Source organism: Podarcis melisellensis, assembly GCF_964234715.1.
Source record: "Podarcis melisellensis genome assembly, chromosome: 11".
Classification (NCBI taxonomy): Eukaryota; Metazoa; Chordata; class Lepidosauria; order Squamata; family Lacertidae; genus Podarcis; species Podarcis melisellensis.
In genome coordinates this window covers 35,726,436-35,744,732 of record NC_138543.1, presented here as the reverse complement: position 1 = coordinate 35,744,732, position 18,297 = coordinate 35,726,436, and the positions used below count along the sequence as shown (strand labels likewise).

General features: G+C 40.1%; 1 protein-coding gene across 3 annotated transcripts in view; it reads left to right on the top strand.

Annotated features, from left to right (window-relative positions):
- Positions 1-18,297, top strand: part of AP3B1 (adaptor related protein complex 3 subunit beta 1) — a 145,456-nt gene that overhangs the window by 56,157 nt on the left and 71,002 nt on the right. For all 3 annotated transcript variants that reach the window (XM_081929344.1, XM_081929343.1, XM_081929345.1), the window contains exons 12-15: positions 870-932; positions 2,161-2,293; positions 9,134-9,243; positions 17,167-17,343. In XM_081929344.1, the coding sequence (XP_081785470.1) occupies positions 870-932; positions 2,161-2,293; positions 9,134-9,243; positions 17,167-17,343 (483 nt within the window). The remainder of the gene's footprint in view (positions 1-869; positions 933-2,160; positions 2,294-9,133; positions 9,244-17,166; positions 17,344-18,297) is intronic.

Genomic DNA, 18,297 nt, shown 5'->3' with positions numbered 1-18,297 from the left:
AAGTGTCTGTAACCCGAGGTACCACTGTACTGTGTTACAGTAGTTCTGGTCCAAGGCTGAGTTCACAGAGTAGCATTGTCAGCCCTCTGGCAAATACGCTATAGGATGCCTTGGGGCACCATTTTATCCCCAATGTTATTTAATAGCTACATGAAGCTTCTGGGAGTGGTCATGGGGAGATTTGGGGCAAGATGTCATTTATATGTTGATCATACTTAGCTCTATTTCTCCCTAACATCTGAATTGGGAGAGGCAGTGCAGACCATGAACTAGCACCTGGATGCAGTGGTGAGATGGATGAGGGAACATACCTGAATCTTGCCAAGATGGAGGCACTGTGGGTCAGTGATTCCAGTGTCTGAGGAAAAGTCCCAACACTGCAGCAGCTTAAAACTGGAGAGTGGGGTAGAGACTTACTCAGGTGTCGGGCAGGTGAGTGAGGCTTGCCCACAACAGCCTTTCAGGCCATATGGGGAAGTATGGCAGGCCTAATTAGGCCAACAGGGAGGTGGTTCCCAACTCCTGAAGCATTATATAATACAGTCTTAGTGTTTATTTTTCTAGCTCTTCTTTCCAACTTCAGAAAAGGCCTCTCTTCTACACCTGGATAGAAGCTTCAGAACATTGCCTTAGGCATGGGGCATGTTAGGAGTTCTTACAATCCATATGGATTATATGAGCTAACATACAGCTTTCAAATCAATTCCTTTAATCCTGACAACAGTTCTCTTATTAAAAATTCATGGTGATTTATTTTCCAACCTTCAACTTGCTGAGGGCTTTTCGTTTTGTAATTCAGAACTGTTCACAATGTAGAAAACATTCCTTATTCTTCCAAGTTTTCCTAATCAGATTCTTTTCTCTTTTAGCTTGAAATCTTAACTAACTTAGCAAATGAGGCCAACATTTCAACTCTTCTCAGAGAATTTCAGGTTTGTACATCATTCTTATTCTATGAAACATCACTTGAAGCATATGCTTAAGCTGATTCGAGATTTTTTTGATTCGAGATTTTTCCATTAGAAAAACAGCTTCCTTTCTTTTATTTTAAAGGTTTTGAAACTTTATCTAGTGATGCCTGCCCAACTGTGCAGTGGTTTTCCAGTTGTGTAATGGGACTTCTTGCTTTTCTCAAACCTATAGCCCTAATGTGCACCCCAGATCTGTTATGGAGGGTCGTCCAACCCTCTGACGCATACTTTGAAAGTGCATGGGAGGTTACAGGGGCTGGGGGCAGGTAGTAAGGGGAAGTCCACTTGTGATCGTGAATATCACCCATAGAACACAAAATATGGTTTGTATAATAATAATAATAATAATAGTAATATTATTATTATTTATACCCCACCCATCTGGCTGGGCCTCCCCAGCCACTCTGGGCGGCTTCCATAAAAACCAAAAATACAATAAAATATCACACGTTAAAAACTTCCCTGAACAGGGCTGCCTTAAGATGTCTTCTGAATGTCAGGTAGTTGTTTATCGCTTTGACATCTGCTGGAAGGGCGTTCCACAGGGCGGGCGCCACTACCGAGAAGGCCCTCTGCCTGGTTCCCTGTAGCTTTGCTTCTCGCAGTGAGGGGTATTTTGTTGTAAATCAGCTTGATTCTGCTACAAGTTGCAGATGGGCAAAAGCTCCCTAGATACTAGTATTCTAGAAAGGAGTTGTCTTAAGTTCTGATTATATTTTTTGATTGATTCGCATTGCTCTTGACCAAAGATAGGTTGTTTCAGAACATACTGGTATATAATATTTATATTTGGAACATCTGTGGTGTTCCAAAGAACCCATTTTTTTACATCTTCACATGCAGCAATTGTTTCACTATCGCCATTTGTTTGTTTGTTTGTTTGTTTGTTCTTAGTTGGATTCAGCAAGTTAACGGAATTGAAATATTTCTGAGAACTATTCATGAACCATGCTGTTCTTGCACCCAAACTAATCACTGGCTTTGAGTTGCTACCCACTACTAGTATACATGGTGGCTGAATCCCTTCTGGCATTGGGTAACTAAAGATAGCCTGTTGCCCTATTTCTATATCACTCACATTTGCTAATTTAAAAAACTGAAGGTAGCTTCCAAAGGGAAGGATAGGTTTGTTAAAGATTTTAACTGATGAGACCAATGTGTTGAAGACTGAAATTCCTATTTTCTTCAGACCTATGTGAAAAGCCAAGATAAACAATTTGCTGCAGCTACAATTCAGGCAATAGGCAGATGTGCAACCAACATATCGGAAGTGACTGACACATGTCTTAACGGCCTAGTGTGTTTGCTGTCTAACAGGGATGGTAAGTTAATTGTTCTATTTTGTATTTTGAGTGACTGGCAGCTTGTATTTTCTGGTAGTATTCCCAGATAGAACCAGATAAAAACAGTATAGTGTTTGTCTTAAATGACATGCTCTGAATAAACAGTGGCATTGTTTATAGTTCCTGTTTGTAGTTCTTTAAAATTATTTCCTTTTTTAATTATCAGTATGGGTTGCTGCCAGTATACAGTTGATACTGATATCTGAAATATTTTAAAGTACTATAATTAAAATTTGTAGAATGTTGTCTTCATCCAGAGCATTGTGATGTTTTTTCCCCAGTTGCATTAAAGTGGCTGTACTGCAGAGGGTGCTACAAGCAGGGAAATGTGGGGTTTTTATGTTTGTAAGTGGCTAAATAAGATAGCATATCAAACAGTTTAGGACTGCCGCCAACAAAGTTGTCCATGCTTCATCGTTTATTTTCTTCTATATTAATATACAAAAGAGGGGAAATTCAAACAGGCATAAAAGCTAAGCCAGTACTGTGTAATTATTTCTCAAAAAACAACATTAAATCTTATAGAAGGAAAAACATAAGGAAATCAGGTCTGCTTATAATCTCATGAGGTGCCAAAATAAATCCATGGTACCCATTTTTTGCCTTTACTACTGCTTTGCATGTGGAATGTCATCAGTATATTCACCTGGATTGATAGGTGCTTGGCTTTACTTGGAAGTCAATCCACATATTTATTTGTATGCATATAATTAAACATTTGAATCTAGCATATAGTTCAGGCAAAACTAAAAATTCCATTGTGAGTTTATATCAGGTGTCACTTTTCCCTTGACATGCAGTTTCCGGAGGGGCAGATTTGAAAAGGGAGGAGAGGAAAGAAGTGTTTAACCGTGCCCCCACCAGCTGCTTCCCTCCTACAACTCTATTACAACTATTGGTCTGGAACCAAATTTGTAGGAAAGCATCTTGGATGGGAGTTGCCACGGAAAAGCAAAGGGCAGGACTAGGATTAAGCATCTCCCCCCATTCTTTCAGGAAAACCATTGCCTCCTGATGATGCTGTGCAAAGGAGCAGTGTTGGCTAAGTTCCAACATAGGTTGGAACAGTTCGTCACCTTCCATACCAGAATTTTAACAAGAGATTTATTTCTCTTCCTGACCAGTAGTATTCAGGTTTAAGCAGTTATTACCTGCTTAATTTACTTCACGGAATGCTGTGGTCAATGGAGTGGGTACATCTCTTGTCAGCTGACACAGGCAGGAGCAAAGCTTTTTATCTGTGAGAAGTAGGCCCGGCTTCCTCAGTTTTTTTCCTACCTGACGCGGCAGAACGTTCCTCCTCAGCTCTACTGACTAGCTAAGTTTATTGGTTATTAGTTTTCTGATTTTTTTCCTTGGCCTTATTTTTCTACTAGTTCTTCCCTCTCCCCCCCCCTCTTTTTTATTTTATTTAAGGCACTTAGAACCCTTTTCTTTGTTCCTTCCTTTAAGGCATTTTATTCTTGTTGTTTGTTTTTGTGCCCTTACTTGGTTGTCTCTGTTCCACTGCTGCAGTGCATGACAGCTGCCCACTTTGTCTGTTGCCACCTCCTTTCGATTTCAACGCACCGCTGCAGCGTTTCTTTTTTTCTAAGCTTTTCTTTCAGACATTATTTTTTCCCCGCCACAAAATTTCTGGGGTCACATTTATTTCCTTTGTTATTTGTGTAGGTGTGCAGCTGCCTTTTATTAATCTAGTGTGTCTCTATGTGTGTTCCATGGTCCTACTACTGCACTCCGGGTCTGTGGTACAGCAGAGGGAGAGGGGTATTTACACCATTCGTAGTATTGCCTCCTGGTCCACTTTGTTTGGTGATGCAGTGCTTGCCTGTTACCAATACAACCTCCAGAGTTAACCTCCTCCAGTTCGCTTAAGTGACATGGAGAGAGTATGTGTGGAGCTTGACTGAATCACACTGCCTTCCCCCATAGTCTGCAGTAGTGGCATCGGAGGTCTGAGGCTGGCTAATTCCTCCCGGTTCACCTTAAAAGTGAAGACGGAGTGGTCCACAATTCAGCGTAAGGAGTTGTGTGCCCATCTGGCTTCCACTGCTATCAATATTGTGAGAGAATGTATCCATCTTGTCCTCCACTATGGAGCCCTCTCAAGGTGTGACTGAACCACCTCCAAAGAAAACCAAGCAAAAACTTTAACACTTCTTACCTTCCAAGGTTGGAGGACACAACAAGCCTCGCCCCCCAATTCATAGAAAACGCCCTTCCCCTACACCTATTCCTCAATCTCAGGACTCCACTACAGTGCAGTCCCCCTTACCTAAAAGTAATGTTGGCCATGTGAATGCTAATCATTTGCTACCACCTACTGGTGAAAGACATCTTAACATCAGCTTATCTGACTCTCAATCAGAATTTTTAGGATTTTCCAAGGATAATGATCAAGGGGTACAAAACCCTCAATCTACCAATCCAGCACCATTAATTGAGCAGTTGAAAGAAGCACTTATTGCTTCACTATCATCTGATCTCCAATTAGAAATTCCCACCAAGTGACTGGCCTTACCAAAGACAGATTCCTTTCTCCAGCAAGTGGGAACTAATGTAGGAGAATCCTCTCCTAACCCCTTTACACTAGTGGGCAGTGATGGAAATGATGGTTATGTCTCTTTATCCTACCCTACTTCCTTATGGAAACTGAAATAGATGATGAAAGGAGTGGTGCATCAGTGCAGGATGAGCTTCTCTCTGTATGTTTGTGCTCCCATTCTAAAACATAAAATTATGCATGCTTTTGGATTATCATCCTTGACACCAAAGCCAGATAGCGATATATCCCTACTAACTGATAGTCGCACCTCTTCTAATTCCATTTTGGTGCTGTCAGTGTTAAAGGCCATTGCAAAGTCAGAACTGGATTCTTCCATGCATTCTAAGTAAAATGCCACCTTAGCAGATAAATTAAATACCTTAGACCCAAAATTTATGGCCTATATTAAAACTTTGATAAGACAGGCCAATTTTGAATCTTTCCTCACGCCATTTGGTTCCCTGTGAAGGAGATGCCCAACTTCATGATATCATGGATAGGAGACTTGAGTTTGCTCTATGCAAAATCCATGATGCAGCAGTCCTGTCTATGAGGGCCTCCTGCACCGCAACATCTAGTGCCCAAGCCTGTATTGTGTGGCTTGAGGATCTGCTATAAAATCCCCCCCCCCCCAAGATTCTGCCTGACAATGCCAAACTTTCTCTAAACTCTTGAAAGCTCAGGCCTTTATGGCAGATGCCACTATGGACTCTATGCAGTTTGCAGCTACAGCAATGTCATCCCAAGTAACAGCTAGAGACACTCTTTGGTTAAAAAATTGGAATGCTGATACAGCATGTAAAGTGAATCTTTCCACCGTTCCCTTCTTGGGCAGTCAGCTTTTTGGAAACGGGGCACTAAAAGATGTCCTGATAGAATCAAGGGAAATTCTTATTAGTCAAAGGCAGGACAGAAGGCCAAGAAGATGCTTTCCCCCTTTCACAACTGATTATCATGGATGCAAGCCTCCAGCATTGGAGAGCCCACTGCTGGAACCAAGGTCTCTGGCTGGATCTAGAAAAATCTTAACTCCATCAACTGGCTGGAACTGCGGGTGGCCAGACTACTAATCATTCACTTTGCTTGGCGGTTCTGTCCACACCACGTCCTGATACGGACCGACAATTCCATGGCGAAATCCCGTATCACCCATCAAGGTGGCACTCGATCTGTCACTCTTCAGACGGAAGCTGCTTGTCTCTTTTAACTGGGATGAATGCCATCTGCTCTCCCTATGAGCGGAACATATTGCCGGAGATGACAACTATTAGGCAGATTGGCTGAGCCGCAAACATCTGGACCCTGGAGAGTGGATGCTAGCCAGACGTATATTCCATCAAGTTCTCTGGGGTCTGTTCCAAGTGGATCTGTTTGCGAGCAAAGCCAGTCCTCAACTGCCACGTTATTATTCAAGGTTCCAGGACCCTCAAGCAGAAGCATGGGATGCCCTAATCGCCCTGTAGCCTCAAGGCAAGCTCTAAGCCTTTCCCCCTCAATCAATTCTTCCTTGAGTTCTTCACAAAATCAGATGGGAAAAGGCTCGAGTGGTGCTTCTAACCTCCTTCTGGCCCCAAAGACCATGGTTGTTGGAGCTTCAAACTCTGTCAGTGGCTCTGCCCTTCCATCTTCCAGTATCACCCACCCTATTGCAGCAGGGACCATTTCTCCATCCGGACCCTCAATGTAAACTGAGAGCTGTGCGGACGTCAAAGGAATACCAAACCTTTTCCTTCGGATATTTTGGGCTAGGGCAAAAGGTGGGAAGAACCAACTCCTCTTGCACATGAAATCTGGAAAGCACCTTCAGAAGGAATGAAGGAAAAGGTGTGGTATTCCTTGGACGTCCGCACAGCTCTCAAAGTTTACATTCACGGAACGAAACCCTTCCAGAAGACAAATTCCTTATTTGTATCCTTTCATCCTTCTACCTAAGGGGCCAAGGTCACTAGTACAGCCTTAGTGAGGTGGATTAGGGCCTGTATTTTCCTGGCGTACGATTCCCTCAATTTGCCCTGGGCAACGCAGGTATTAGCTCATTCAACCAGGTCTGCTGCCACCTGATCTGCTGCTTTCTTGGCCATTGTTCCTTGCTGGATATTTGTAAAGTGGCCATTTGATCATCTTTTAGTACTTTTTCCAAACATTACACATTGAACCAATCATCCTCAGCTGATGTAGCCTTTGGTCATACTGTCTTCCACCAAGTTCTGTAGTTGGTGCATCTGCAGAGCTGGGACCCGCCCATATTTTTCTCCGCTGCGGCATGTCCCACTCAATTGGCTACGGCATTCCAGGAAGTAAATAAAACAATTGGTCTTGCCTGAAGTGGAGATTTAAGACTGGAATGCCATAGACCATGGACCCCGCCCTACGCTGCTCTGTGATGCACTTCTCTATGTTTAGTCTTTCAATTCTGTGCCTCCCCCCCCCTTCACTTCTCTAGTAGTTTCTTCCTGAGCAGGGTAGGCAGAAGTAGGCAGATAGGATTGGGTTTTGTTTCAGTGGCTGTCAGTGCCTGGCTGCTTGGCAGATCTGAAAAACTGAGGAAGCCAGGCCTACTTACAGATTTTTGCTCCTGTCTGTGTCAGCTGACAAGAGATGTACCCACTCCATTGTCTACAGCGTTCCAGTCTTAAATTTCCACTTCAGGTAAGACCAATTGTTCTTTCTCTTTCTCAGGAAAATAAAAAAAAGATAGTGCCTAAAGGGTTATAGTCTGCAAACAAATAATATAGAATAAATTTTATTCCTGGCATATGATACCTTCAGTAGCTTTAAAGTGTGTTCTAAAGGAAGACAGAAAGAAATTTCAATGTTCTATTAGTAATGTCTGATGGAATGAGCTCATTTGGGTATATGATGACTGCAGTTCATGCAGCAAAACCTTTCTGGAAATGGAGCTGATGGGAGTTGGATTTCAGCAACATCTGGAGGGTCAGTGGTTCCCCATACCTGAAGTAAAGAATACAAATGATAGACTTTGAGAACATTGGGCATTATTAACTAATGCTTGCTAGAAAGCTGTGTAAAAGCTTAGATGATTAGTAGTTAGGACATCATGCATAAGCCATAGATTCATGGATACAAGAATGTGCCACAGCAAGACTTCTGCAAGGCAAGACATTCCCTCCCAATATTCCTGTCCCCTCCCCCTCTGGTTCAGCTATAAGGAGGAGTTCAGAAGCTCTTGCTTCTGGTTTAGATTAACTGCAGCTGTGGAGTCCAACCTGACAGACTGTGCTTAATCTTAAATATGATTTGGTTGAAATATGGCTTGCCTGTGATAAGTAACTTAAAACCATAGGTTATGAAGCTGGCTTGTGTAAACAACAACAGTTAACATTAACTATACTTTAGTGTTCAGGCAATTCGTTAAACTGTTAATGGAAATCATAAGCAGAAGCTTCCAAATGTAGCTGTGTCAGTGTGTGCAAACCCACGGTTCACTGTGGCTTGTTCTCGTCACACTTAAATGTGGTTTAGTGGAAGGAAGATTGAATAAAATGTCTTGCTTTTCCTATTAGGCTGCAGTAAGAACATAGTACATTTGGCCAGGTTTGCCCTTTTCTTTTCAGTGTAATTCCTGGCTAAGAATTGGCATTAATGTGATTGATTTACTAGTTTTTATAAACGTATGTTAGTTCAATCAAGCTTTGAATATTCCTTGTTCAATAAAGTACTTTGTTGCATAACATCCCTGTAAATCTTTGAACTACCACCTTTATTTAGCTCTATTATTTCAAACATCCTGAGCATCAGTATACTCTAAATGGCATGTGTGCTTTATTTTTTAGAACCAGGGAAAAGGATATTACACAATTAGATGCTAAATTGATGAAAACAATTTTCAGAACATTGCTTACCTAAATCAATATGACTTGGTTTCGAAACATATTTGCAGTTTTTCAGGCAATTACAAAGCTAAGATTATGGCTATTGCTTTGTATGTTTCTCAATATCTGTTTTATCAGAGCTTCACAAATAGCAAGGATGCAAATACTAAGAGTAGTAAAACACACATAGTTCTAGAAAATAAGATTTTAAAGATTTTGAATGCCAAGCCTCTTCTCTTTATGGTTTTATTTTGCTTGACAGAGATCTGTTAAAATTTGGAAAGTGATCTGCATCTGACACACACAAAATTATTGTATTGATTTTACAAAGTATATTTTCAAAACATCTAAATACTTTAATGATTTATTTGTGTTAAATGATATTGCTTTTATGTGAATATTTTCCTCTTTTAAAATTATTATTGTCTTTGTCTTTACCAGAAATAGTAGTTGCTGAAAGTGTTGTTGTAATTAAGAAACTGCTGCAGACACAGCCAGCACACCATGGCGAAATAATAAAGCGCATGGCCAAGCTCTTGGACAGTATTACTGTGAGTATTTATTCCATTCAGCCTCTTAGTTACCCAAAGTAACTAGGGAATCAAGAATTGACAGAGAAATATTAGGATGTAGTGTGTGGGTGCAAAGTGTGTCTTGACTATATTTGTGGATATGTTTGTGGAGTAAAGCCTTAAATCACCATTTTTAATACAAGTAAAGAATTTTAAGTGTGTGTGTGTGTGTGTGTGTGTGTGTGTGTGAGAGAGAGAGAGAGAGAGAGAGAGAGAGAGAGAGAGAGAGAGAGTAAGTATATGTAAGCCAGTTTCTTATGCCATAATACAATCACCATAGTTCAAATCTGTTTGGTTAAGTCATAGTAGCCACATTCTGGGTGGTAGTTGTAGGGTTAGAATCTGCTGGGTGTAAACTAAGGTTACCAGATTTTTTTCAATGAATCTGGGGACACTTTTCAACTTCAGTTGATTTTGTATGGGGATTGATTTGTAAATCCGGGGACTGTCCCCAGGAAACGGGGACGTCTGGCAACCTTAGTGTAAACTACACTATTGTGTGGAAGAATCACATTAAATTTGACCCAGGAAATCTTCCAGTTTTATCAAACCAAAGCAAGATTACCAGGTAGGATGATTCAGTTGTTTAAGACTTGAACATTAAAAGCTTAGACTCTGTTTATAGTAGGAAAAATGTATACCTGAGGGTATTAAGTTAATTCCAGTTTTTTATCTGAGATCCTGTGGGGTTGCTACCATCTCTCAGCTAAAACATGAAGTATATTGGATGTTTTATGTGATAAACTTTAGACTTGAAAAATCAAAATTATATTGTGTGTTATCCAGAGGTGTGTATCATAAATAAGGTGAGCTTTTGAAGCACCACAGCTTTCAAGTGGAACTGCTTACAGAATGATTTATAAAATCTTTCTAGACGTCTGTCTTGTAACTGCTCTAAAAAACCAAGGCCTCGTTGTTTTTGTTTGTTTTTGCAGACAAGTTAATGGGTTCAAATGGTAGCAAAAGCTGCTTTCTGACATAAAGGTTTGAAAAGTGCACTTAACCACTTGCTCATGCTATGTGGAATAAAATATCAGGCAATGCAATTTACAATCCTGTTCGGCCTTTGAGGATAATGCAATGCAGAGCTATATAATGAATCCATTATTTCCTGTGTTCTTATAAGTTCAAGGTTCCCACTTATACAACACTGGAAAAGACAATGAAGGCCTTGACATATCTTCTTATCTGCTTGTAAACTTCTTAATGAGGGTTGATTAACATTTGGCCACACAAGTATCACTGAACTACAGCTCCTGAATTTCTGACCATTGGCCATGCTGGCTGGAGCTAATTGGAGTCTTGAGTCCAACAACATCTGCTGGGCCACAGGTTAATCACCTTTATATAAAATGTGATGACGGAAGGATTCCAATATTATATGCAAACATTTACATGTTAAAGGGATTGGGCACAATCAAATCTGGAAATGTTACATGATACCGACATTATCAAAATACTCAGATATGTTTATCAGTTCTGTATATATCTTCTATTATGATGACCTACATGGCCATAGATTTGACAGATAGCCTTTGTTGTGCAAAATTCTTAGGGAGTGTAACTTCAGATAATCTAATAAGTCTATAGTCAGCCCCATTAAATTCAGTGGGACTTACTCCCAGGTAAGTGTGGATAGGATTGTAGCCTCAGTCCAGATCCATGCCTTAATGTTTACATAGTGACTGTGTAGCCTAGGCCAAATGAAAAAACTCTTTCATAAAGCTGCATTTTCTTGCTACATTAGGAGGTATTCGTATAAATATATTTGAATAAATGAATATATGAAGCTTTATGTTCTTAATGATTTCTGCACAGTCTCATATACAATTAAAGCCTGTGAAGAACATATCTCTGAAACCTTTTGCAGCCCTAACTAAGGAGTGTGTGCACTTGTGAGAACAGATGGATATTTGGTCATATCTGTCAGGGTTCTTCTTATGTTCCTTCCCTTGACTAGAGACTTATGTCTTTAGTATAAACTGTGGCCATGTGTAACATCTGGTACTACTGTAACATTTAAACACAAGTGGATAATAGAGATTTCTTTAGATAATTTATCATAACTGAAAACTGAAGTTACCCATATATTCTTATTTAGAAGTATCTGTCAGTTCTGCAGGCAGCTTGAACTTCTTCTATACTTGGAAATTTAATGTACCACTCAATTACTATTCTTTAGTCCAATTTAAAATAATAGTTTGGGAGTAAGGTCTTAATGCAGCGTAACCTTTGGAACGTTAGAAATAACCCCTTTCCCACTGTATACTAATGACATCAGTCTTAACCACATTTCATTCAGCAAATGTACTCAAGCATTTAAAACTTTTCTTGCATAATAGATGTTCAGTGCATCTTTTCACTTTGTCACTGGAGGTTTCAAAATTAAAATGCTGTTGTCATAGAATTGTACTTTATATTCTGAATTAGACTAATAATTCAGTGTTTCCATAATTCTTTGTTGGGATCTAGTTTAAGTAGAATGCATTAGGGTCTTTAGTTATGGACATTTTCATCTGTGCAGCTGTATGAAGTATAGAATGAAATACCATAGGGTATATGTCTGTATTGTAATGGGATGTCATGCGTATAGTAACCAAGCACATTATGTGAAGTAAAGAGGTGGTTCCTTTCTAGAACAAGAAGCTCAGGTTATTACTGGTCAAGTAGGGAACTCCATGACAAAAGACACTTTGAGAGCACAAAGTAAGTCAAGATTAGTGAACCTGTGGAAATAATCAATTGGTATCTGGTTTTCTGAATCATCTTGGGACATCCTTAGAGAAATGAAACAAAGGCTGGTGCTTATTAGGCTTTATTGGACAGGATAATTATGCCAGTAACTGTTCAAGTAGTTCATCCCTTACCTTCAAGAGGATGTTCTTTGTCAGATTTTACCAGGGGAGCTGCTGACTTTTTCTAGAGCATGTTAGACTCATTAGCCCTCCTTCCTAGCTGGGAGGGTGAAAGGTAGTCCTAATGAGATGTATAGCTCAGAATGTTTTCTAGTGACAATATCTCTAAAGAAGTCTTGCTTGTTGCCATTCATACAATTTTTAAAATTATGCTTTCTTTATATACTGCTGCATTTAAAAAAATCTATCACAGCAGTTTACAACAATATAAAATTATAAAATCATACACTAACGTCATAAAAAGTTAAAAGCAAGTTGAAAACAAAAATAAATTAAAAACAAACATTAATAGTCCATTGTGGGGGATGTACTCTTAATTGCCTGCATAGACATGGAGGACCCAAAAAAGTTTTCAGCAGGTGTTGACACCGAAGGTGCCTTCTGAATCTCTTTTTGCAGGGTGTTTCACAGGACTGACCAATGAAACTTAAAGGCCCGATTTCTAATCTTTGTTGTTGTTGTTTAGTCATTTAGTCATGTCTGACTCTTCGTGACCACATGGACCAGAGCACGCCAGGCACTCCTGTCTTCCTGCAGTTTGGTCAAACTCATGCTGGTAGCTTCGAGAACACTGACCAACCATCTCGTCCTCTGTCGTCCCCTTCTCCTTGTGCCCTCCATCTTTCCCAACATCAGGGTCTTTTCCAGGGAGTCTTCTCTTCTCATGAGGTGGCCAAAGTATTTGAGCCTCAGCTTCAGGATCTGTCCTTCTAGTGAGCACTCAGGGCTGATTTCCTTCAGAATGGAGAGGTTTGATCTTCTTGCAGTCCATGGGACTCTCAAGAGTCTCCTCCAGCACCATAATTCAAAAGCATCAATTCTTTGGCAATCAGCCTTCTTTATGGTCCAGCTCTCACTTCCATACATCACTACTGGGAAAACCATAGCTTTAACTATACGGACCTTTGATGGCAAGTTGATGTCTCTACTTTTTAAGATGCTGTCTAGGTTTGTCATTGCTTTTCTCCCAAGTAGCAAGCGTCTTTTAATTTCGTGACTGCTGTCACCATCTGCAGTGATCATGGAGCCCAAGAAAGTAAAATGTCTCACTGTCTCCATTTCTTCCCCTATTTGCCAGGAGGTGATGGGACCAGTGGTCATGATCTTACTGGCCCAATGGTTTTTCCTACTTTCTTCAGATTAAGCTTGAATTTTGCTATAAGAAGCTGATGATCTACGTATACAATATTTCTAGTTCCTGTTGTTCAGTTCAGCAAATGCAATATGGCATGCACTGTCCTGGAGAAAACAACAGGTCGTGATATAGTGCCAGAGAATATATAGGATGCCTTCTTTAAAAAAAAAAAACTGTTTATGGTGCTCTTTGAGTAGTTAATGGACTTTAAATGGCCTTTCCCTTTCATAGCTATATACAGCACAAAACAGATCCCAGTGGTTTCTCTGGTAATGGTATTCCTCACTCTTCTGGAGCCTCAAGTTGAGGCTGACCTTGAATACTATTTAAAGGTTGTGGTTGATGCAGAATGCACCAGTGCAGAAGCAAACTGGCTTATATCTTGGCATAAATGGACCAGAGGTGGTGGGTTGCAGGATATATCAGCATTCAGGGCTATTTTCCTAGAGCCTTAGACAATAATTCACAGCTCTATTTTTCATTAAAGCCTCCTAAATCAGACTCAGTTATAACCCAAACATGCATTTGGGGACCCATTTCTTAATTATTTGCTTTAAATTTGAATGGTAGTTGTGCTCTTGTTGTAACCTAGCTTGGGTCCCAGTTTCACCAGTTGAAGATTATCATGCTAGTTGACTTAGGTCCCACAAACTTTAGAGAGCACATTCTGTATGACACTTAAGGTCACTTGAGAATATACATCTGTTCATCATGTTCATGGAGCAAGAGAATTCATAAATCATGAAAACCTTTCCACTAGAAGTAAACAGACAAATAGCGAAATGGGCATTTATGTTTAGTCTGGTGACCAAGAGTTAAGCAAGCCTTTTTTCTTCTTTTTCTTTTTAAAAAATACTGAGGTTTTTTACTTGAGAATAACTCAGGATATTAATGTAAGTTAAAATAGATCCAATGAACTAAAACAGTGGGCGAAATACTGGACCTTTATGTGTTTTGAGTCATGCACAGGAATATATTAACTATCCTACAACAACCAAGATTCAAAGATTCATGTAAATCAATATCTCCAAATAGTGTTGCCCTTGGGGCAAGGGAAAGATGAGATGTGGAAGACTGGAAAGGAGACCTTTTTAGTTAGTTATTTCTTGATATATAGGTAATTTAAATTCAAGGGACCAATCCAGTTAGATCCTACTACACTGCAGCTCTTGAGCATTGGAATACTTCATTTTAATCTTACATGTGTTTTAAAATGCAGGTTACTATTTCACAGATGATTGCATGGATGTAAGATGTCAATAAAATAATATTTGTGTGCATATTACTTCCAGTTTTGTATCTCTCTCTATCATGGTTAAGCCAGTCATATCTGTGTTATCAGTATATTCTAACATTTGTATACTAACTTTCTCTTGCTTGCATCCTCACTTTCTGATAGATGACAAATAATTTAGTGGTAGTTACCTTATCAATCAAATAAATGGTTAGGTAGATTAGGAATGTAGTAGATAGCATTTTCTTTTGGTTGACATAAACATGCCATCTCTGTTTTGAATTTGAGAAAAAGTGAGCTAGGAGGAGCCATAATAAATTATGCTAACATGCTTGAAATACATGCTACTTGGAACATAATTTTGAGGGTGAATTGACATCTATCCGTCTCACAAAAATTCGTAGGCCAGTTTTGTAAACAAGATAATAAAAGGTACTTAGCTTTGCTCCACCCTTAAAAAAAATACTAGCCAGCTAAGAGCTTGCAGAGGAAGGATGGAGAAGTTCTTCATGCAGTAGCCTGTTGCTTTTCTTTGCTGCATGCACAAGACGGACAGAGCGCTCCATCCCTCTCCTGTCAGCCGGCTCACTCACCTTCATGTGATCTCTTTTGGACTGTGGTAACCAGACTAGTGCTTAAATATATGATGCCCATAGATCTTGTATTTGTGGTGATTCAGAACATGCACACAGATACATAAAATGTGCATGATGAAGCCTTAATCATTTACTGAGAAGAATTAAAGTGAGTATCCCAAAGGTATGGCAAAGTTGCGTAAAAAAGCAGTTGCAGTTTCTAAAATATTACATCAATGGCATGACAACTTTGCCTCATAGTATGAACCATCCTAGTTAGCTTGTCCAGTAATAGCAATTTAATCACCATCTTGTGATCCTAGTTGGAAGGAAAGCTGTAGCCTTCCAGGTACTGTTATGGATGATGGGAATTATAGTCCAAGCATTGGCCACTCTAGAAGGGGTTGATGGGAGTTGGAGCTCAACATTTCTGGATGGCAACAATGTTCAACTGGTCAAACTAAAGTATTGCTGCCCTCCTGTTGAGGAGTAATATGAACATGATAAATGAAGCATCATTGTTTATTATAGTAATGCCTCTCGTTATGTACTGTACTTCTTGTGAACGCTTCGGGTAACGAGCTTTGCTAACCCAGAAGTAGGTGCTCCTGGAAGTGAATGGAAGTCGTGCGCTAGAGGCAGGCACGCAGTGGGAGGCCCCATTAGCGAAAGCGCGCCTCATCTTAAGAACGGTTTCAGGATAAGAACGGACCTCTGGAATGAATTAAGTTCGTAACTGGAGGTACTACTGTACAGTAGTACCCCGGGTTACATATGCTTCAGGTTACAGACTCCGCTAACCCAGAAATAGTACCTCGGGTTAAGAACTTTGCTTCAGGATGAGAACAGAAATTGTGCTCTGGCGGCGCGGCGGCAGCAGGAGGCCCCATTAGCTAAAGTGGTGCTTCAGGTTAAGAATGGACCTCCGGAACGAATTAAGTACTTAACCCGAGGTACCACTGTACTGTTCTACTCTTTAGCTCTTTTTGTTAGCATTGGCAGCTGAGTTGGCAACAGAGCCAAGGTTTGATAAAAGAGTAATATAATTGGCATTGGACTATTTAGGAGGCTTGTGAAGAGCAGGTGTTGAAACATATCAAACACAAAAAAGTTATATTGTAAAGTGAGCATGTTAACATTTCCCAATATTTAGAATCTTGTTAGTAACTAGCATGAAGATATTTTTTTTTATGCTGGGTGCCCAGTTACAATATGTTTTGCAAATGGGTTTGGATACCAGAGTACAAAGTATTCACATGTCAGTTACGAACTGTATGTGTAAATTATTTTTCTTGTGGTACATATAGGTATGCATAACTCATTTTTTGCGGTTTTATATGTAACCAGCAAACAAATCTAAATGCATGTGCCATTCATAATTGTCATATTATTGGAGGTTACCAGACTCGCCCATTGAGTCTTTCATCCAACAGTTTCTGATGAAGTAGGGCAGGAACTAGACAAGAATCTACTGAGAAGCTTCATGGTAGAGTGGGAGTGGTTTCCAATTCCCAGTTGCTTAACAATGGCAACAGCAAAAAGATTTCTGCTCCCAATAGCAAAATTATACTGTTAAAAACCTTGATCTCTAGTCATTCTTTTGTAAATCTGTACTTGTATATGCAGCGCGCCCCCCCCCCAAACCTACAGTAGGTAAAAATGGCTGTTCCCTCTGAACCACCATGTTGTGCCTGGCTTTCTGCCCCTCACCTTCCTTTGCCATGGTTTTGCACCCAATCCAGTTTGTGGCTGTCAGGAGTCTGGTAAAATAACCAAGTATTCTGCAAGCCTGAAGGCTTACCCGCTCCTGGGCTAGGATCTCTCTTGTGAAGTGAAGGCTTCTTAAAACTGAGTATTTGTTATTAAGGTCTTGTTTCTGTGCCTTATACTAGGTCTAAGTATGCATTTGATACTAAAATACCATTAGTTTGACTGTGATGGTTTTATTTCAAGTATCTTAATTTTTCCAACGTGCATACCATTGAGGAAATGTATTTCACAAATGCATAAATTATTGTGTGTTTACTCATTTTTTATTTTAAGGTTCCTGTGGCTAGGGCCAGCATTCTGTGGCTTACTGGAGAATACTGTGAACGAGTTCCAAAAATAGCCCCTGATGTTTTAAGAAAACTGGCCAAGAGCTTCACTGATGAAGATGACCTTGTGAAGCTGCAAATTTTAAATCTTGGAGCAAAATTATATTTAACCAACTCAAAGCAGGTAAGAATGAGAGAAAACTAAAACAACAAGTCTGTTTAGACATATTTACTAACATTAAGTAAAGAGGCGTCAAGCCTTAGAGTTACAGTATTCATATCCTTTTAATAACCTTCTCCCTTTCCTTGGTTCAGAAATTCATCAGCATACCCAAGGTTAGTCATATAATAAAATTATTGAAGAGGAAAAGATGAATCCTAAAACATGTCTAAAAGGCCAAAGATATTTCCAAAAGAATTAGAACCTAGGAAACCTGTGTACATTTAGTATACAACCTGTTTGAGAGTGAAAAGATGCACCTTAATCCAAAGAAATACAGTTTCATACAACTTGGACATTATTCAGAACCCATAGATATTGGATTTATTCCAATATTGACTGAGCAGAAGACCACGCCCTCCTCTCCACAGCAGTCTCTTGTATGGGCTCTGGTGCAGGCAACTGCAGGGGGAGTGACAAATTGCCCAAGATCAGGTGCAACTTTGGATTCTATCCTTCAGTACAAACTAATCAAACAGAACTCCAAAACATTTTAAAATTACATGCCTCTGCCATTAAGATACTATAAATCTTCAGTTGAAATAAGATTTGAGAATCAATGAGAAGAGCTCTGCTAGATGACACCAAAGGTCCCATCTAGTCCAGCATCCTGTTTTTACAGTGGCCAACCAGATGCTTGTCGGAAACCCACAAGCAGGACATAAGCGCGCTCCTCACTTGTGCTTCCCAGCAACTGGTTTTCAGAGACATATACCGTATTTTTCGCACCATAGGACGCACTTTTTCCCCTCCAAAAATGAAGGGGAAATGTGTGTGCGTCCTATGGTGCGAATGCAGGCTTTCGCTGAAGCCTGGAGAGTGAGAGGGGTCGGTGCGCACCAACCCCTCATGCTCTCCAGGCTTTGCACACCTCTCCGCAAGCAGCAGGAGCCCAGCGCTGGGCTCCCGCTGCTTGCG